A 22,447-nucleotide genomic window follows, 5' to 3' on the forward strand; every position below is an offset into this window, starting at 1 on the left:
ATCTGTCATTGAAAAGGTTAATACCAATCATTCAAAGCATTTAAAGTAAAACCTGATATCTTAAATTGATGTTAGCTAATTCAACAACTGACACGCTACAAGTGCTTTTTAATTGAGCTTGAAAGTGATCTTTTATCGTCTGTTTGACTTGTATTGACACCCTGTTTCACACACTAACATATATAGGAATTTGCATCTTGTTAAAAAAGACAAGGGCAGTAATAACCCAGGACACAGTTTAAGGTTATGTTTACTTTGCAATGAATCAAAGTGCCACAAACATAATTACAAACACAGGCGTCGGGGGTCACTGAGGGTCAGAGCCCGGGGGTAGTCACAACAGTTTTAACATGTTTGGTAATCCATAAAACAGCAGCTTGAGTTTAGTTTCAGGGTTTAAAATCACTGCAGGTAATGCACCCTCAGTCCTCACATCCTGAAGGGTTTATTATTGTTATCCACTTTAAGAAATCAACAAAGCCATGGGATTACTGCCATCATCACACCCAAACTGCCTTGTTTTCAAAGTAACATCCTGGCTGTTCCCACCTATGCTCCAAACAAAAGCTGGACAAGTGAGGGCAGGATTCGTTTTGTCCTCATGTTTCTTTAGAAGATACAATTAGAAAACCACATGAGGGATGGTATGATTAAAAAAACACCCGACCCCACCCTGCAGTAAAGTCTGGGAATCCTTTCTTTGGATCCCCAATAGCTTCCTAGCATACAAAAGACCTGTACAAATGTTAACAGTTAGACACAATAAATAGTTAGCGTTCAGTTTAACATCAGTTTTTTTAGGCTTTTAAAGCATGTATTAGATTTTTCCAGGGTTCATTAGTAACTTGTTCCACATTTTGATGGTTCTAAACATTACAGTTCTGCATCTTTTCTAGGTTTTGTTTTACTAAATAATCCCTAGTAGCTTTATTGGTAGTGTGAATGTTGGTATCATAAATATTTGGTTTGTTTACTACACCGATATATATAAAGCAACTCATTTTACTGCATGCCAACCTATCCTCTACTTAAGAGCAGAGAGCGGCTGGCATGCATATCGCTGTGCTCTGCCTCATGCCTAATCTCTTTAGGGTCATTACTCATGTCAGAAGTATAATTATTATAGTATACTTACATTTGCTGCTTGCCATGCTAAGATGCCAGGCCTATTAATCAGTCACATTTATGAAGAAACTAGAGCAAGCTCTGACTCACGCTGTGTGTTGCAGTGTTATCAGTGCGAACACATTTATTCAAATGGCTGCAAGAGAAACTGTGGCACAGATCCCGATCCTCTTTCATAAAACAGACACTTAAAATAAGAAAAACAGCAATCTGCAGCTCTGTCCCTTCACCCTGTGTGAGCGTCACAAACAATAAAAGACACTTGAGACGGTTACATTTTCAAAGATTTTTTTGTTCAGTTTGGTTTCAAAATAAAGATCACACAATTGTTTAGAGACAATCTACAACAGGAGTTACAAAAAATAGTTGCCCAGGCAATAAGCATACACAGGTTCTGTTAACTATACACATATGGTTACAGGTGTGCTCGTAGTAAATATACACAAGGCTGCTCCAAATGTACACCGCGCTGTGGCGGGCTGCCTCTCTCACCCAAAAGGACATGGACAGTATGATACAGCACTTACAGCACTAGAGAAATGCCAAAAAACACAAGAATCTCCTCTGTACAATCCATGGGTTTACCCCTCTGAAAAGTCATGTAATCGAGGGGTTTGGGGTTAAATGAGTAAAAGTTATTTCTCCCAACCAGCCAGCATACACATGACACTTTTCATGGGGTAAAGCATTCCTATAAAAAGATCTTAAAAAAAGGTCAAAAACAAAAAAACCTTCAACATAAAGCAGAAGACACTTTAAGTCTAACAGAACGTGTCCAATTGGGAGTCAGTGGGAGAACGACGTCTTAAGTTAAGCAGTGACAAGATAAAGATAAAACCAAGCGTGGCGAATCTTTGTACAAGTACTACGCTGTATAGAAAGGGCTTTTCAAAACAAAAATTTGATATTACAATTTACAATATACAACAACTCAATGTCACAACCAAGGAGGTGAGAATATACACTGAAATGCACAGGGTTTTTTTTCTAAGATTTTCTGTCAGAGTGAGCTTTTTTATCTTTTTTCTTCTCATACCAAAAAGGGTGGTAAAGCACTTTTACATTACAAGGGTTTACAAATGTACAATTATACAGTCAGAAGTATGTGGTCACTACTAGGATACATTATAGATACAGATTCAACATCAAAAACCAGAAAAACTACAAAGTTTTATATATATATTTATATATATATGCAAAGGTCTACACCAAGTATACACGTTATATTTATAGAAGCAAGACCAGAAAACGAATCTCCCATGCTAAATGATCTGTCTGCTGGTTAGCTGATGGCGTGTGTGTCTATGATTCTGTGACGTCTGACAAATTAAATACTCGTCCATCTCATAGTGGTAAATATCTAGGATGGGGGGGGGGGAGGGGGACACTAGGATTGTGTGTGCAGCAGTAGCAAAAAGTGAAATGATTTTTAGAGTTTATCAGAAGCGAGGAAACGAAAGGAAACAGAAAAAAAAGGAGGGAGTGGAGCGGCCTCTCTTCTCTCTCTCCACTCCCTGCCCTCCTTCCCCCAGTTCAGTGGGCCTGGGCTCAGGTGGGGGAGGGGCGACAAAATCTGACAAAAACTAAGGCTGCCCGTAGCAACAGGCTCCTCCCGAGAGGTTGTCATGGAAACAAAAAGGTAAGAAGAAGGGTACTCAACGTCCTCTGTGAACAGGATTTGGAGGGGGAGAGTGGGCATGATGCCCTCTGAGGGGTCAGGAGACATGAGAGCTTTTAACAAGGGCTAAGTAGAGAGGGAAGGGGGTGACAGACATGACTTCAGGCCGGAGGGGAGGGAGGGGGAGTCAGTTTACATGATACCGTTGGGCGGGCCACAGAGAGGACCCAGGTCCACTCCGTTCTTCATGTAGTACTTCTCCAGCTTGGCCAGGATGTGTTTTCCATACGTGTATTTCCTCAGGGTGGAGATGTGGGGCCGTATCTGCACACACACACACACACACACACACACAATGTTCAAACTGGATCTGTGCACACCCATCACCCCCTGTTCTGGTGTTTGCCCTTCTGTTGTGCAGGCGTCACAACCACAACACCAACAAACCACTATTCTGGAAATCAATGATATGCTGTGCGTATGCTGTTGCCTAGGGAACCCTTGACACAAGAGACCTGATTTATTGACGGGCAGGAAGTGAAGGGTGGGGCTGATGGCCCGACAGAAACATGCTTTTTGTCCCCCCAAGGGAAGAGATTGATGTTTATCAAAACAAGATTTATAAGACATAACTTGGACAATAGTTTGTGGTTTTCCGATCTGTACATTTCCGGCCAGTCAATTCGGTATCATTCTAAATGTATACAACTCCATGTAATGCCTGTCAAAATGTATAATTCCTAAGATATCACTGCAGCTTTGTAGCTCCAAATATGGAATTATTTTGCAGAACAAGCGCATTTGTACTTGAAATAGTTAGACATAACTTCTACAACTTCATAAAAGCAATCAATAAGGGCTGCAGCCAATAACCCTAAACAATCAATTAATCCAGTTATTGTATATAAATATTTTTGCTTTATTAAAGATCTTAAATGCAAAAAAAGATTAACAAAGATAATAAAAATGATACATATCCCGTAGGATACTCAAGGTAGTATAATTTAAACTGATCTAATGTGTAAGAATTAAACCTTTATATTACTCAACATATTTCCAGGTATCCTCCTCCCTACGTTCTCCTCCTGCAGTCTGCATCGTCTCCTCTCTGCCGCGCTGCTTGACTAAAGCCGAGCTCTGAGACGGCAGGCTGCCTGACAGCTCCTCTCCTCACTAAACTGTATTTTAAAAAGGCTGACCAAAGCTGTCAATCATATTAATAGAGCATCGCCCAGCGTGTCACATCTGCCAAGTGCAAGATGTCCGATGATACCACCAGAATAATTCCAGTAAAAACATTGGAACTGAAGGGATTAGGAACAACCTTATCTTATTATGATGGGACCTTTTTGTTCCCACGTACCTTGTGCATAACGATCTTGCGCTGGGTGGGCTCGGCCACGTCGATCATCTTCTGCACCACGTAGTTGGCGTACTGGTCCTTCATCATGGTGTATAAGGCACTGTGGGGGCCCTCAGTCAGGCTGCACACCTCGTCTATCAGCACTGCCCGCTCCGCCCGGGACGCGTGGGTCACACACTTCTCCACCACGTTACTAACGAGAGGAAGGGAGTTGTGAGCATAAATGTATATTCAAATCAGACTCCCTTTATTTGTCCCGCAACTGGAAAATGTACAACAGCAGAAGTATAGTGCAGATAAAGTTAAGAGAATAGACTTACTACTTACTTTGTACTTAAAAAAACAACAAAGTAGGCACACGTTATTAATAAAAAAACACAATAAGTAAAAAACAATAGCAGATAAGTAAACTATGGTAAAAAGGTTAACAGTATATATATTTTTCAAAGTGACCATATAAAATTAAAGCGGAAGCTGGTACTGTTTACAGATTGTAAATAAAAGCGTGGATTGCACGTACCCTTTTTTTTAGGGAAGGGGGGGGGGGGGGGGGGGGGTCATATCCAAACCTTGTGTGTGTCAGATGTGGAATTTACCTGGCAAACTTGTGCTGGCTGAGTCCCAGGACGTTTCCTCTGATCTCAGCCACTATCTTGCTCTTATCCTCAGCTCGGCCGTGCTCCAAAACATGCTGAATCACATAGTTGCCGTACTGGTCCTAAATCAAACAAACCACAGAGACACATTGAATAAAGACGTGAGGACACCAGCTGGTGCTGCTGACGTCACGTCAAACACGCAGCTCGCTTCAAAAATCTGGACTGAGAGATGCTTTATTTACTCATCACTTTGCTGGAAAACGTAACTGTATGTGTGTGTGTGTGTGTGTGTGTGTGTGTGTGTGTGTGTGTGTGTGTGTGTGTGTGTGTGTGTGTGTGTGTGTGTATGTTACCTGCACCAGCTGCTCTGTGTGTTGATGGAGCTCCTCCAGTATAGGCAGCGTCTGTTCAGGAAGGCAGTGTTCGAGAATGCGCTGGATGACTCGGCAGCCATAAGGGTGAGTGGAGAGAGCAAAGACCTGAGAGACACACATAATTACACATGTTTACTTATTCAACGCATACACTAAGTGTTCCTGGAGCTCAGTGAGTTGAACAAGGCATTCATTTGCCTCAGTTCAAACTGTTTTCATAAAAAAATAAAAAGTCACAGTCTCTGGGATTACAGCACCAAATGATCAGAGACATACTTTCACACACCCTCCTGCCCACCCCTGCTGCGAAGGTGAAGACACATTCCTGACATGCTTTCAGCTAAACAATCAAACGTGAGCCATCGTGTAGAAAACATGCAGCAACAACAGATGCAAAACACTCACACATCAGTGACATTTACAATCGCAACAATAAGAGTGAAACCAAAACCTGTCACTGTTATCAAACATAAGAACGCAATACTTCCTTCAACACTTTATGAATCTGTGTGTAGGTGTGTTATTAAATATGTATATAGCCTACGACTAGATGTATGTCTGGTAAGGTATATTCATCTACATCCGCTACTGTGACCCTCTTTGCGTAAGCCTGCCTTAATAACGCAGCACCTTACGACCTCTCATACACCGTGCTTTGTTGTTTCACATGTACTCTCTGCTGTATTGCTATTATAGTCTATATCTCTACTTTTTCAATAATACCTACAAATCTCATACCACAGAAACCAGTTTATGCTAATTTAACATTTAGCTGGCGGATACAAGATGGCGGTCGCCGGCGGGCTGAGGATTCTGTTGCCATGGTAATGTAACCTGTCCCTGGAAAAGACCGAGCAAAGTGTGTCTTTGTAGTTTGGTGGTGACAATATGCTACTGCCTGAAGGGGTGTGTGTGTGTGTGTGTGTGTGTGTGTGTGTGTGTGTGTGTGTGTGTGTGTGTGTGTGTGTGTGTGTGTGTGTGTGTGTGTGTGTGTGTGTCAGCCAAGCACAAGCAGGCTGCTGTGATTGAAAGTGGAAATGTTTGTGCGCTCGCAGAGGGCACCCACCTGTCCCTTGAAGGCGTCAATGATAAAGTGCAGCGCGTGAGGCTGGACACACTCGATACACTTCTGCACCACGTGGTTACCGTTCTGGTCCTTCACACACTTCAGCACATGGCCGTCCAGCTCGCGCACCATCTCACTCTGCAGGGAGGATGGAGAGGGGAGAGAATGTGAGGGGGGGAGAATGTGAAGAGGGACATGTAATTGTTTGTGGGAAATCAAATATTGCCCGAAAGCATTTTGCAAACTCGCCATTTTTCACACAGCCCAACCAATAACAGTGGGCTTTAACAGCTGCCCTGGAGAAATATATTGAGGTCCATTAAGGAGAGATGGATCCCTTTCTCTCTCTCTCAAACACACAACCTGTCCCCGAAACCACTGAATTTAAGCACAATTATTTCCTGTTGATATTCAGTGGCATTTATCTCAACACCTGCAGTGTAGCATTTGCATATAAACTGCAATATCATTAGCCTTATTCATTGTTCATGACAGAATGCCTACAAGGATCCTGCTGCTACAAGAGGCAGCTCTTACATGAAACCCATAATGTAAATGGAAAAAGCCATTTTACGTGAAGAGCGCACCTATGATGCAGTGTTCTACTATATAAAAGAGAAATTAGTGATCCATTAGCAGTAGTATACCCTCATTCAAGGCTGAATGATGAGCACATGGATAGTAAAATACTTTACAATTGAGACAAAGATATTTGGAATTTCTTCTACAAGTAAAAAGCCGGAATTACAGCAGGGCTATGTCAGGAAGGGTGAAATAAAGGTTGTTTTACTAATAAAATAAAAAGGCACTGTCACCTTGGCACATTGTTACTTTCACACAGAGCAAAGAGAACTAGTGTACTTACAATGACCTGCTGGTCGGAGGGGATGAACTCCAGAGCTTTCTGAATGACCCTGCAGCCGTACATCTGCAGAGCCAGAGACAGCACATGACCTCTGATCCGCTCTGCCAGAGCCAGCTTCTGGTCCAAGCTGCCAAACTGAAAAAACACCAAACAAAAAAGCTTCTAAATCCTCTAATCCATTTGATAATACACCCCACAATTACATGTAGATTACACCGGCTACAAAGCACCTAGAAATCAGGTGTAGTTCCAGAGATGTCCCAATTAATTCAAATCAAGCGCGTTGTACAAGTTAACTCAGACTTTTCCCACTGCAAACTAAAACTCACTTGGTGAAGCAGAACATTTGTAATCAACCTAAAAAACAAAAAAGGATAAATACATGGAATTAAAGTACATACCTCAAAGAACTTCTGGATGACATAATTTCCAAAGACGTCCACCATAAGCTGGTAGGCGGCCTGCAGGATCTCGCTGAAGACGAGCTGGCGCTCCGCTGAACTGGCTCGCTCCAATTTCAACTGGATAAACCTGTTGGAGGCAGAGGATGAGCCTTATATTAACCTCATATACCTTGCTATGTTATTCATTTCCTTTAGCTTTGGCAATGTATAAAAGCCTCCTGAGAAAGTGTGCTTTCTGAAACCCTATCAGTTTGCTGAGTGGATTCTCAAAGTTTGGACGAACTTGAAGACTGGGACAATGAGAACATCAGACAGTGACAGAGCTTTAAAGTGAAACAGATGTACAGGCGGAGAGAGATCTGCTCATATATCTTTAACCTGAGGGAACAGGCAGACACAAGGAGATGAAAGTCAGAGTGGAGAAAAGACAAGAACAAGCAGCCTGTGAGGTGAAGTGACGGATGCCAGGCAAAAAACGGAGATAAAAAGTTCAGTGATGTTGACGAGACTGAGGAACGAAAACGTCTGGAATGTGCAGACTGGACGTCATGGTGTATTTATAGATCCTTTCAGTGGAAAAGTGCCCCTGCCCCCAAATTGCCCTCTGATTGTACCACACATAGCGGTATAGATTGTAACATTTGAATGACATGTTTGTTCTGTTTTTAATTCTAATACTGAGAATATCAATCCTGAAGAAGCAATACGAAAGACCAAACTGTGTATATGTATACCGGTATATATCGAGCATGAACCTGGAAAATATACAATATGGGCATAACAAGCATGAACTTTGATCCAGTTCTCAACTTTGAACTTCACAAATTGTTGAAGAAATGTGGTGAATCTTTGTTGCCAACTAGAACAGTATTTTAGTGTCTGGTCAATATTTTGACAATGACAGATGACAAAGGGATGAATGACAAAGAATGACAAATGACAAATGACAAATGACAAAATGACAAAGGGGTCCTTCGCCAGTTTAACACATGACTGTCAGTGTATTTAACGTGATTTGGATGGCTCGGCATTTAAAAAAACATTCATGATGTCTCCTGTGACTGTCAGAGAAAAACAACTTCATGTTTGAGAGGACAATTATAACAGCTTGCTTTGAAAACAAAACACATGCTCTGCTAAACTAGTAACGTCAGTTTTGAAAGCTTGAAGAAGAAAACGTTTGAGGATCTAATAAAAAGCACTTGAGTAGCATTATTGCAATGATAGGAGAATCTATCTTGCCCATTCTGACACAGATTGCACTTAAGATCTTCTTAGACCTTGGCACTGTGTGACACGCACTGAACGTGCAAGATCACTGTTATTCCACGGTGAATAGGAGCCTTTATTCATCTTATTTTATTGGCATGTAGATTTACATCCAAGATGAAAGACTAGGTGGTCTAATTGGGATATACTTGCTTTTTCTCTACTTTGTATTTCCAGTGAACTCTACTTTGCCTGTGTACCTGCTGCCGTGCTGGTCCTGGCTGAACTCCATGATATGGCCAGCGATGTCTCTGAGCTGCAGGTTGGGGTAGCGGTTGTTCCTGAAGTCTTCCAGCAGGCGGCTGCGGCCTGACGGCATCACGTCTGACATGCCGTAGCGTAGCCGTGACGACGGGAACAGCTGGCTGCTGGGTGAGAAGAGGGAGGAGCCTGAGCTGGCGGCACTGCGGTACTTGGCCTCTGCCCCTGGAGCTGCAGAGATGAAACGTCCACTGCCATTAGTCAGGCCTCCTGTGGAGCGGGAGAGAATAGGGAGGTGTATGTTAGAGCTGGCACTGACGCTCATAGCCCAAACGCTCCTAGATCTCAAAAAAGGACAGAATACAAAGACAATGCTTCTTTTTCAAACAGAAAGAAAATCTTTTTTTTCTCTAATATACATCATCAAACTGTGACATGTATATATTATAGTGGCAAAAACATGCAATGCGTGGGAATTCTATTTACATGTATATACACTTTTTTTTTGTATTTTATTATATATGTTGCATTGTTGGAGGAGCTCAGGTCAGAAGAATTTCATTGCCATTTCTACACAGTAGCTTTGTGCATATGACAATAAAACCTTTGAATTGAATTTCAAATGAACTTTGTTCCATGGTTTGTCCATTTTTTTTAAACTGGGGGGAAAATGTTTTACAGAATTTTACAGAATTTGAAACTCTGCCTCAATGATTACTTGCATGGCTTTACAGATATTCTTTTTTTTTTTTTTTTTTTTTAATTGATTACACCAGTACTAACATTTTAAAATCATGAAAATTACATTAAAGCTTTGCAGCACGGAAACATAGCATTGAAGGGAAGCACTGCCTCATGTTCTTTAATGTATTCAGCTGCATTAGATAATGTTGTATAATGAAATTGAGTCTAACAAATGATATTAAAAGTGTTTAAAAGTAAATGAGCGCAAGACAAATCAGATTAAGTGATCTTAAATAACTTTAGTCCCATGTGGTAACAACACATCCTAGAAATTGTTGCAGAGTGCGGTGCACCATTGTTTTCCTGGTGATGTAAACAAATACTCCAGTAAAGTCTGTACACCAAGTAGTTGAGAGTATCAGAGCAAGGTTTCCTGCCTTTCAAGCGCTTCCATTTCCTTTAGCTTCAATCTGTATAGTATAACATCTCCAATGACCTTGCTTTGCCAAAGCAGGAAATCAATATCACAAGTCATCATCAAGCCTCAACTTGGCTGTGTCAGTTTGTTTGATTATTGTTTTGTGACATGTGAAAGTTTGTATACATTTCAGTCTGTCAACTGTTTACCAAGGGAAAAACCAAATGTAATTATATTACAAAATAGATGTAGATGTGTCAACAACCAATTAATTGGCTACGATACCTCAGCAGGGCGTCAACAGTAATGTCCTTTTTATGCATGGTACTCAGATATGAATCATATACTGTTTATCAAGACCGATTTAGAAAATCCAGGTCCATGTGCTGAACCTCAAACTGATTCTGCCGTGGAGGCAACAGCATCTTTACACCCGTGTTAAACACCCTCACAACTAAGAGGTGCAGTAGATAAGTCCAATTAATACCCACAGTGGGTATGTTCTGGCACGTCAACATAAAGCTGGCTTTGTGTTCCATAAAGTCACAACAATGTAATTCAATCTATTCAGTCACTTGATCAAAGACACTTACCCAGGTTGAGGTTGGACGAGGAGCTGTGATTGGACAGGGAAGGTGGGGGTGTGAGTGAATGCGAAGGGCCCTGGTTGGGGAGGGGCATGCCCACGGGGCCCGGTGAAGGACTGAAGCCCAAGGTACCGTTATAGAAACCTCCATGGCCAATCGGGGTGAGGCTGGAGGGGTTGCGTTTGTAAAGCTCATTGTTGCCTGTCAGGGAGTCCCGCCTGGAACCGCTGCCACCACTCGAGTTGGCCACTAGAGGGAGACAAACATACAAGTTAGATTATCAGAACTAACAGTGGAATGCTGATCTACTGTTCATTTAATTGGAACAGCTTTATTAAGTAAAAGCTTATTATTTAATCTAAAGCTATGAAACAAAACAAAAAAACATGTCGACCTCAGAATAACATAGACTCCAGCAGAATACTGTTTAGTAAAGGTGATTCCTACCTGCAGTGCCGAAGCCTCCCAGCGAGGCCCCGAGTGAGGATGAGGCCTGCTGGCTGAAGCCCAACGATGCAGAACCTGGTCCCGGTTGGCCAGAGCCTTGTGAGAAAAGAGAGGAACTCTGGGAGGAGGAGCTGAGAGAGGAGGAGCCGTAGAAGGAGCTTCCTCCCAGAGCGCCGCCCGGGCCGCCCTGCTGCTGAGCCTGCTGGGACTGCATGGCACGAAACGGACCGCTGGACCCGCCCAGACCCCCGTTGGCACCACCTGCAGAGGCTGCTGCTGCTGCAACTGGAGGGAGGGACAAAGGACCAGCAGTGTGTGCTTTTTAACAACTTTGAGTAAAAAAAGTCATACTAGATTAGTGTTTTATAAGTAGCACAAAGAGCATGGCAGTCAGGTTCTCCAGGGTTAAGATTACTTTAATGCTCACGCCTTACAGGCCACAAAATCAGACGGACCGACCGGAAATAAAATAACATATTTCTCGTTTAGAATTTTAGTGCGTAGAGATAATAGTGCAATAACAACATCGTTATTTGAACGGGGAAGAGTATCATCTTGTAGATTTAACGTAAAGCTGCATTCCCCCTTTACTAAATTATTCTTAACAGCACTGACTCATGGGAACTGCTTGTAAAAGCTAAACTTGAAGGTATAGTCTCAATCTCTAAATTGCATGTGCTGGATGAATGGGTCTTTCTGGACATGTTTTTAAAGACCACAATGTGCCATCTGTTGTTTTGTGTGCACAAAATCCTGCTCTGTCCTGCAGACCTTTACATACCCGGCTGTCTTACCTGCTTGTGCTGCGGAAGGAGATATGATGACGGAGCCGGGGGCCATGAGGCGGACCGGGCCGTTCCTGCCTCCAGTGTTGACCACCAGGGCCCCTGTCTGATCATAGTAGGCTGCAGGGGCCAGGACTGGGTAGCCTGAGTGAGAGAGACCAAAACAGGAATATTTAAAATGTAGCTTTACTGAATTTAGCTTGTCCTTGTTACATGTAGCATTATGAGTGATACACATATGAGTGTTTTTGACTAAACAGTTGTACAAGTAAGCTGTCTGAAAATGTTGCTGCAATACCAACGCAATGGCCGTTTTTCCAGAGTAATAAAACCGGTTTTGCAGAGTTTCTTTCTTACCTGGGACTCCCGCTGCTAACCCCTGCCCAAAGGCGAGGGCTGAGTTGACTGCTGCTGCTGCAACCAGCTGGTCATTCTGCTGATTCTGTTGACCTTGGCTGGGGGTCAAAGGCCGCTGGTTGCCCCCACCACGCATTACCTGTATAAAAAAAAGAAAAACAAAAAAGCATATTAATTGTCATCACAAATATCCAAATTAATATAAAACCAGTGCTCCAAAATCTGTTTCAAAGCAGAGAACCTGTGGTGTGCAGTAGACATACGTTTCCATCATGGTCACATTCAACTCTAGTTAATGTCTTAAACAGTGTGCTCACACAGAGAGATAAATGAGCCAGAAAAGGAGACGATCCTTTTTATTAGCATATGAGCAAAGCAGGAGTAAATAAGCAGTTGTATGAAATATTTCCGGCCGAGTAGTTTATAATCCAAAAACAGGCTGCAACGAGTTCTCAGCTTTTAGATCCGAGCAGAAGTAAGACTCAATGCACATTTCATTTGGCACATCAGGAGGCAGATACATCTTGAGCCACTGGCAATCAGCATGCCAGTTTTTTGGCAAGCAGCCGACTGACCTGCTGTTGGTTTTGCTGGTTCTGGTTTGCCGCCTGCTGATTGGCCGAGTTGTTGGCTGCTGCAGCCTGCTGCTGGAAAAGGCTGGCAGGATAGACCCCCCAGGGAGTCACACCATAGTACTGAGGAGGCATCACTGCCGGACCTAGTCGCAAATAAATATGTATAATACAGTAAGGATAGGACAACTGTGTTTATGTATGCAATAACTGTAGCAAATAAATTCACAGGAGTGTTGGTAAATCTTTTCAATAGAATCTTAATGGCCTCGGAGTCCATTTCAAAAACATACCGAGTGTAGCTGCTGCTGCCAGTCCGGCTGCGTAGGGGTCTGTCCCTGGAGGGGCCGCACTGATGATGTAAGGGTTGGGCACAAACGCTGGGGCCAGACCTGAGAACACATGGAGGGGAAAGGAGAACCAGGCGCCAAAGGTTTTACATAACTCATTGAAGAAATGAACAGAGGTTCCTACAAAGAAAGCTTCAAAACACAAGATGACCACTTCAGGGCTTACACCATCAACACTGTCATTAAGATTCTAGATACTAATCAAAACTAGAGAATGCAATTCCTGAAGAAATTGCTAGTGGGAATGTTTTATGCTGAAAATCTGATGCTAAACTGCTATGCTGAAATGTAATGTGTAAGAAGAAAGTGAAGAATTTAGATTGAAATGATACATGAACACTGGGGGCTTGAATGTGTGATGAGAGAAGAAAAGAAAGTAAAAAGGCTTGGAAAAGCAGCATAATATTTGAACTGCAAACTTCTGAACTAACTTGATGGCGAATGATCTGTCGCCATGGCAACAGCATTTGTCGACACCCCATACTACGCTTAGATGCGTTGATGGCTGCATCGTTACCAAACCTGTGAAGTTTTGGGGCGTTTGGAGCAGTTTCACTGAAGTTATGAGAAAACCGTGTTTCATGGCGAGCATTGTGTTGCCATGGCAAATCTCAAAACTGTCCCGTAGATGTCTTCACGGCCGGACTGTTAGTACACATGTGAAGTTTGAGCACTTTTTTAACATGTTCATAGGAGTTATAGTGACATCATGTTTTATGGCGAGGGATGCGTTTCCATGGAAACGGCATATGGTGAGATCTCAGATTTGGCGTAGAGCTGTTGAGGCATGGACCGGTGATATACAAGTGAAGATTGGGGGACGATTGGACCGTGTCGATGGGACTTACAGCCACATCGTGTTTCATGGCGAGTGGTCCGTCGCCATGGCAACGGCATTTGATGACACCCCATACTACGCTTAGATGTTTCGATGGCTGCATCGTTTCCAAACCTGTGAAGTTCTAGGCTGTTTGGAGTATTTTCACTGAAGTTATGAGAAAACCGTGTTTCAAGGCGAGCATTGTGTTGCCATGGCAACGGCATTTGAAGAAATCTCAAAACTGTCCCTTAGATGTCTTCATGGCTGGACTGTTTGCACACTGCTATCTGAAGTCTGCTGCTCTGAGCATGTCAGTTGGAGTGATGACATCATCGTGTTCCATTACACAGGTGTTTATAGTTGAGCTAACGAGCTCTGTAGCGATCAAAGGCTTCATTGTTCTGAATGAGATAAACCTCTTACATGTGAACGTTTTGTGGAAGAACCGTAACAGATATATGTGAAATTTCAAAACGTAAAGCATGTCAAGGAAGTTGAGTATCTGAAGTGTAATTTTTGTGTAGTTTCGGCTTAATAATGTGGCATTTTTGGCAGTTCAACTAAAGGTGTGCGGCTGCTACCGTGAGGAAATATCTGCCTGAAATTACAATGGGGTTTAATGGAGGAATGTTGAACGTTTTTGTCACTTCATGCCCTCAAAAAGCATTTTGTTTAATTATTTTTTGCTTAATTATTTGTCATTTTTCAAGCTACGAGATATTTTCCTACGTTTGTCATGATAAATTATGTCTCAGTAATGTAGGGTTTGGGAATTATGGCAGTTTAAAAAAATAAATATGAATGCGAATTTCAAGCTGTCCTCCACTCTAGCTGTGACATCACACACTCTAGTTAATGTTACAATGTGAAGAAAACCTCTAAAACAAGGTCTGAACAATGTTTAATATCTCTAAAAGTAAGAATCAGATTTAAAAGTTGTTTTACACGAATAATGTCAGAAAGATGTGTAACATTTTAAAGTTGGAATGACTTGTCTGAGTGAAAGTATGAATGAACAGTTAGCAGTTGAATTGCATGAAGATTTGTTGAAGTCTGAAGATTTTCTCCATTGACTTCAATGTTAAAAATGTGATGTATTATGGGATGTATCTCTGGAATTATGAAAGTTATGAATGAGAAAAGTAATAGCCATCGATTCCCGACAGAGCTGAACGTTTTGATGTTTGAACGGAGTTTCTGCGATGTTCAATGCGGGAGGAGAAGAGGGCCAAAATACCGACGGAATAATAAACTTTTCGTCCGTAGAATAACAGTTAGTCTGAATGCTGTTAACAGCATTCCCACTAAATGAGTTCTCCAGATTCTTTAAATGATTACATGATGCTACAAATTCTAAAAGATCTTTTAGGCATGGTAACAATTGCTTGCAATGTAAGAAATATCTACCCAGCATTAATGAGTTACTATGCGACTCACAACATGGAGTTTTTATATGCAACCTATATTTTTCCTTAATGAAAAAACTAAAAATTGCAGCAACCACTGAGGCACTGTTGGGTCACTGCTAGAAACCTAAAAACGTTAAGGATATCAGGAAAGATGATGAATGACTAATTTCAAAGATACGCATGGGGTCATCTCTTGCATGACGAGATTTAAAGTGTTGCTTTAGCGAGATTCTTTGAGGAGATATTCCCTTGTTGCTTATTTGTTGATTTAGTCAACAAAAAAGTTCCTAGGTGGAGGACATCCATAGGGGTATGTAGTTAACCATTAGACCAGTGCTGTAAAAAAAAACGTTTAACTTATGTCAGTTCCTAAGCTGCTGACAGTGAACACACACACGCACACTCTTACCAATGTGAGACTGCTGAGCGGCTGCCAAGGCGTACTGCTGCTGCTGGGCTGCTGTTAACTGCTGCACTGCGAGGGCGTTGTTTCTCTGAAACAGCTGCTAACACACAATTCAATTCAAAACCTTTATTTATTCAGGTGAAAACCCATTGAGATCATTGACCTCTTTTTCAATGGTGACCTGCTGCAAGTAGGTTCCAACATGAATACAAACATGAAAGAATAACAAAGAGGACATCATATGGCATATTTACATTGACTACATTTTGTATAGCTAGTAGCATTTACAGATACCAACAGTTTCCGATTGGATAGCATCTAACCTAGCTTTAAAAACATGTAATGGAACCAAGCTGCTCAACTTCCATTCCTTTTGTAGACTGTTCCAAATTAGCGGAGCTGCGCATCTAAAAGCTGTGTTCCCTAAGACAGTCCTAGCAGTTGGCACATTTAATACAACCACAGCATTCGATCTCAGGCAGTAGCCATTTACAATACGCCGTGAGATCAGGGAGCAGATGTAGGATGGAAGTTTCCCTAACATTGCTTTGTAAATAAAAAGATACCAGTGATTGAGCCGCCATACAGTTAGTGAAAGCAAACCTGCCCTTGCTTACAGGGTACAATGATGGGTTAATGCTTTACAGTTTGTCACAAATCTCAGTGCACTGTGATATGCGGCATCTAACTTGATCAGGTAATTGGCCGGTGCATTCATATAAAACAGATCACCATAGTCCAGCACAAGTAAAAAGGTCACAGTGACTAGCCTTTTCCTGGCCTCAAGTGAGAAACAGGACTTGTTTCTGTAAAAGAAACCTAGCCTAACCCTCAGTTTTTTTAGCAGGTTATTGACATGCAGTTTAAAAGAGAGACAGTCATCAAGCCAGATACCAAGGTATTTGTAACAGGTTACCACTTCAAGTTTTTTCCCTTGCGTAGTTACAATATCTAAAACAGGCTCTGGTGTCTTTTTAGCTTTTGAAAATAGCATTACATTGTTTTTATCCACATTTAAAAGAAGCTTTAGTTCAGAGCTGATTCTGAATAATGTTAAAAACAGCCTGTAATTTAACAACCGCCTCTTTAATGGAGGTACCTGCACAATACATCACGGTATCATCCGCATACAAATGTAAAGTAGCTTCATCCACATTATCACCTAAGCTGTTGATATATATGGAGAATAAAAGTGGACCTAAAACAGAACCTTGTGGTACACCATTAGAAATGTTTAACCACTCAGAAGACAGCCCATCAAAGTGAACACATTGGGACCTTTCAGAGAGGAAGTTCACAAACCACCCCACTGCATGGCTGGATATGCCAATACTGAGTAGCCTCTGCTTTAAGATGCGATGATCAACGGTGTCAAACGCTATGGAAAGGTCAATAAACAGAGCTCCACAACTCTGCTTATTATCTCAAATACTAGTAATGTCATTCACCACTTTCATTGTTGCAGTGATGGTGCTATGTTTCTTTCTGAAGCCTGACTGATGTTTAGACAGGATATCATTTTTACATAAAAATTCCTTTACTTGCTCACTCACTAGTCGTTTGAGTACTTTAGCCAGAACTGACAATTTAGAGATTGGCCTGTAGTTATCTAAAATAGATGCCTCCCCTCCTTTCAGTAAAGGCAAGACATAAGCAGACTTCCATACTTTTGGAATTGTATTTGTGCTGAGGGAGAGGTAAAAAAGAGAAGTAAGAGATGGAGCAATAAAAATCTACAGCTATCTTTAAAAAGAAGGGTTCTACGTTGTCCGGGCCAGCCGGTTTCCTAGGATCTAACTTGGATAATGCTTCATGAACAACACCAACAATAAAAGGAGTAAAACTGAAAGGGTTTTCCAGACCACATTGTTCAGAGTCAGGGATTGGAGTGTTCACAGAAGCAGAAGCACAGTCAGTGACAGAATCCAACAGAGAGCCACAAGACACAAAATGCTTATTAAAGCAATTTAGCATAGTTGCCTTGTCTGATATAATGCCAGATACTGTGGTGAGGCACGGAGGTAGCTCATTTGGGATATCACCAGTGGAAATCGATTTTATGGCTTTCCAAAATTTCCTAGGATTATTTACGTTTTCTGTGGTAACTGACAAATAGTACTTTGACTGCCTAAAGCGTAGCCATTCTACCTCTGAGCCTGATTTCCTAGCCTTTGCCCAGGCATTGTTTCTCTCATGAAGGAGACTGGACAGTTCAGCAGAAAACCAAGGATTGTCTCGTCCCTTCACTCTAAATTTACGCAGAGGTGCATGTCTATCTATCATTTCCATAAAACCAAGATAAAAATAAGACCATGCAGTTTCTATATCAGCACACAGATCAATTTTACCCCAATCAAAATCAAACAGATCATGTACAAAACCCTGCTCCACAAAGTGTTTTTTGTCTCTTTTTAGGATAATACGAGGTTTAACCTCTTGGACCTTAGTGTCCCTAATTGTGGCTACAACACAGTGGTCACTCACATCATTAGCAAATACTCCCACAGATGAGTATTTATGTGGAACATTTGTTAAAATGAGATCAATTAAGGAGGATTTATTTGAGGACTTAATATTTGGGCGAGTAGGACTATCTATAATCTGAGTAATATTCAAAGAGGTACACAGGTTTTTAAAATCCTCTGACACAGAAGTTAACCAGTCCCAATTACAATCACCAAGCAGCACTATTTCCTTGTACGCAAGTTGAGATAAAAGTTTTGCCAATGAAGATAAAGAGTCCTTGTCAGCTGAGGGGGGTCTGTAGTAGCCCACCACCATGACCTGTTGACCCTTTGTTACTTCGATATTCACGGCTAAAAATTCTAGTTGTTTACTAATAGATTTGGAAACCATCTTGGTTACACAAAACTTATTTTTCACATAAATGGGAACGCCACCACCTTTTTTAGGACGGTCGGTGCGATATACACTATAACCATTTATGTAAATGTCAGAGGCCAAAATGGATTTATCTAGCCACGTTTCTGATAAGACAATGACATCAGCATCAGTCGAGCTCGCCCAAATACGGACAAAATCTAATTTAGGTAACAGACTGCGCACATTTAAGTGAATTAATCCCAACCCAGACCTAGAAATAAAATCAGCAGGAGTAGCTATCTGACTACTGCTACTACTGGGTGGACCAGGGTTTGGTTGCACATTCCCTGATAGTAACAATAATAAAAATACCAAGCACCTTTTTCTCTTAACCAACACACATACATTACACACAACAACAGGTGAACCCCATTTTAGTCTCGTGCAGAGTTAATGAGAAATATTTGTATACCAAGGTTATAAAAGTTCAGAATTTTACATTTGTTAAACTTAATTTAATTTTGACTTTTCTAAATTTGTTTCACAAGTACATTTTTGCAGTTTGTTTAGTTTTCTAGAAAAGTTTAGTTTTTAAACAACTATGTAGGAATGGCTATACTTTTAAATCCTTTAATTTAAGAATCAACCTGAATACTCTTTAACAAACACACTTGTCACCCTGCAAGCTCCACTGAGTTGATTAACCATGTTATACTCTACTCTCTGCGTGTTACTCTCACCTGCTGCTGGCTGGCGTAGTCAAATAAGCCCACGGTGGGTTGGGAGTCCATGGGCATCTGGGAGTTGTAGTCAAACTGAAGCGGCTCCATCACTGACTCCATTTGGTCCATGCTGACGCCCCCTTGTTCCACGCCAGAGAAGTCCTCCTGGGGCTTGGGGCCTCCTCCACCTCCCATCTGGTTCATGCCATCGGCCCCTACACCGCCGGGGCCTCCTAGATGGTCTCCCTCAGGACCAGGGACCGGCATGTTGCCTTGGGGACGACTGCAGGGGTGGGATAAGGGGAGTTAAGTTACATGTAAAAGGCTATTTGTAGGACAAGAGCTATTTCAGGTTGTGTGTGTGCCTGGGTGACGCTGAGTCGTACCAAAACTCTTTGACGTTGACGTCCAGGCCGTTCTGCACGGGCATCCCGTTGGGGTTGATGACGTCGTTGATGACATCAACTTCAACTTCTGTCAGTTCTTTCAGTTTCTCTGCTTCAAATGTTGCTTTTGGCTTCTCCCTTTTCTCCTCTTCCACCTCTACATCCCTCTGCCCCTGCGTGATGGAGAGAGACAAGAAGTAAAAGTGATTAAAACGGAATTATAGAGGTGCAAATGATCTGGCAGCGGCAGATGGCAAACACACAAAAGGAAGGAGTGGGAAGGACAGAGCTACATGGACGTGGGGAAAGATCTGTTCTTATTTTAAATCTGACAGAGGGCAGACAGTAAAAAGAAAATGACAGAAGGGTCTGACAAGATGTAATTCTGAAGTCTAAATTGTTAAGATTAGATAAATAGTGACCTGGAAGAGAAAGAAAATAGATTATAGGAGATGAGAATGTTTATTAGAGAACACACTCGAAGACTTACATAGGGTCCTTTTCGGAGACAGGAGTCCAGTTTGTCAGCGGGTGAGGAGGAGAGGACGTACTCCACCATGCTGACTCCCAGCCCCCCACTCTCAGAGCGCGGGGACATCACGGAGCCCACCCCGACTTCACCACCGCCATGGAAACCTTGCCCTGGATGACGGGACACCATGATTGGTTGAGACACGGAGTGATCTAACATGAGGATTGGGGACTGTTAAATAAAATTGATGCACGGGGGAAAGCAACTTCAGAGACTTATAAACCACGAAAGTGATGGCTTCCAACACATAGGCATTATTAACAAGATCATCAGCAGGAAGCAATAATTGGTTGATAGGCATCTCAAATATCGAGATGTACTTATTTTCCCAGTTTTAGTCCTTAATAAACTTTATGTTTGTGTTATTTGGACTGAAATAAGACAGACAAGATTGCGTAATTAAGATAATCATTTGTCACCCTTTTCTGTTCTGTCAAATAATCTGCAGATTAGTCAATAACAAAAAAATATTTTTAAATGAATGAACGTTACATCCCTAAATATATTTAAAGGTGTTCTGTTTCATTTAAATTACAAATATGTTTTAAAGTGATCACACAGCACCATTTTCCACTTTAACTGTAGTAAATGTTACCCACCCAACAAGTCACTATATTTGCTGAGAAAGTCTATATTTCCTCACATTAGATTTTTCTTTAGATTGTGACATCAGTAACCAAACAGCAGTACAAGCACTGCATATGAGTATATATAACTTGTGATGTAAGTTTATTTTACTGGATGTCTTTAATTGGATTTTAATAGTCAGTGTTATTATAATCCCATTGATCGGTTATAGTCCCCCGGGGTCTTGAATTTCTTTTAACTGTTATAATTTTCAGTCAATTTTTGTAATTGCTTTTCTTGCCCACAGCTGCATTAGGTGCATCTAAGTTGTTTAATTAAAGCTTCCTAAAAAAAAATGATGTTATGTAATATTTTGTAGTAGTCTGTTATGCTGTATTTCTATGTGGCTCTTCAAAAGCTGTCCAAAACAATAAATATGAACAAGACTAGTTTTCTTAAACATTGGGAAGCCAGTCTGTTTCAGAATTTCAGGGATATCTCTTTAGTGCTCATCCAGAAATAACGATTAACTTTATAAGAAATATCAAATCTTAATCATCTGAAGAAAATCAGAATATGAAATTCTTTAATAATCCCAGGGGGAAATTGGTTTTCGTGACAGTTACTCCATCATAGAATGAATAAAATAAAATATAAATACAATATATTATATAATATAAGTAATAAGAATGTGCTATACAAGATAACATAAGACATATAAAGATAATAATTAAAGTAATATTTCAAATAAAAAACTAAAAGTCAAGTGCCAGTGCCTGAGTTTAACAGTCTGATGGCCAAATTAGTGTGATTCAACTTTGACATCCGCTTGTGAATCTGACAGGAATCCAAATATATGTTTTCTAAAACAAGATGGGGGTTGTTCTGGTGGTTTCTTGATGCTTCTTGCTGCGTTATCACAGCCACTGTATCAAACATAAGCCAGACTGTTGGATACCTGAGGCCCCCCATGCACTGTCCCTCCACTGGTCCAGAAAGATCCCTTTTGGTCCATCCTTCCCAGAGTCATCCGTCTCCCAGAACTTCTTACCAGGTAGCAGCTGCTACAGAGAAGCAGGAAAGAGGCGGGAAGTAAAGACAAGGTCAAAATGGATGCACAGATATTTTTAACACACATAGCAGAATGTCCACAAAAAAATAAAAGGATCGTTTGTAAAAACTGGACATCGGAGCAGAACAGTTGTGTGGTGCTTTAATGTTGGTGTTAAGCTGCCAGTCCTGCATTGAATATCTGTCTGAGGTACCTTGACCCCTGAATGCACCCCAAACAAAAAAGCACTGGATGAGAAAAGAGGAAGCAAAACAAAACACTCCCACAATTGAAGCCTGTGTCTAAGAGAAACCATGTAACAATCTCTCTGGAGTTTCTATTATCGGTTACAGTCTGCTACATTCATGTTTTAAAAATATCCATGTTCCTGTAACGTGATCGGGGACTTCTAGCAATCGTGTTTGAATGGGGAGTTGACGTGATATGTTTGTGAACAGAATATTCATTTCTTGGATATTTTCGTAAAAGGTTAATACATCTCATTACAGATACATTAGAGTCCATAGCAGCCAAACAATATCCGCCCATGAGATACAAACAAACATACTATGTTTCACAAGCCAAAAATAATTTAGGGCACTGTTCCAACATTAACAGAACTAGGGTGTAGACTGAGTTTGAATGCC

The 22,447-nt window shown here is 41.3% G+C and overlaps 1 protein-coding gene across 1 annotated transcript in view; it reads right to left on the minus strand.

Moving 5' to 3' along the window:
• Nucleotides 1-1,396: 1,396 nt before the first annotated feature.
• Nucleotides 1,397-22,447, minus strand: part of pum1 (pumilio RNA-binding family member 1) — a 31,298-nt gene continuing 10,247 nt past the window's right edge. Inside the window, 19 exon segments of the mRNA XM_079654211.1 lie at nucleotides 1,397-3,067; nucleotides 4,107-4,299; nucleotides 4,703-4,824; nucleotides 5,059-5,184; nucleotides 6,146-6,283; nucleotides 7,011-7,145; nucleotides 7,412-7,541; nucleotides 8,884-9,154; nucleotides 10,580-10,822; nucleotides 11,021-11,305; nucleotides 11,815-11,949; nucleotides 12,163-12,301; nucleotides 12,738-12,880; nucleotides 13,028-13,126; nucleotides 15,723-15,816; nucleotides 19,283-19,547; nucleotides 19,651-19,823; nucleotides 20,141-20,334; nucleotides 21,708-21,813. Of these exon segments, the coding sequence (XP_079510337.1) occupies nucleotides 2,936-3,067; nucleotides 4,107-4,299; nucleotides 4,703-4,824; nucleotides 5,059-5,184; nucleotides 6,146-6,283; nucleotides 7,011-7,145; nucleotides 7,412-7,541; nucleotides 8,884-9,154; nucleotides 10,580-10,822; nucleotides 11,021-11,305; nucleotides 11,815-11,949; nucleotides 12,163-12,301; nucleotides 12,738-12,880; nucleotides 13,028-13,126; nucleotides 15,723-15,816; nucleotides 19,283-19,547; nucleotides 19,651-19,823; nucleotides 20,141-20,334; nucleotides 21,708-21,813 (3,123 nt within the window). The 3' untranslated portion in view covers nucleotides 1,397-2,935.

This window comes from Notothenia rossii (assembly GCF_949606895.1).
Source record: "Notothenia rossii genome assembly, chromosome: 10".
Taxonomy (NCBI): domain Eukaryota; kingdom Metazoa; phylum Chordata; class Actinopteri; order Perciformes; family Nototheniidae; genus Notothenia; species Notothenia rossii.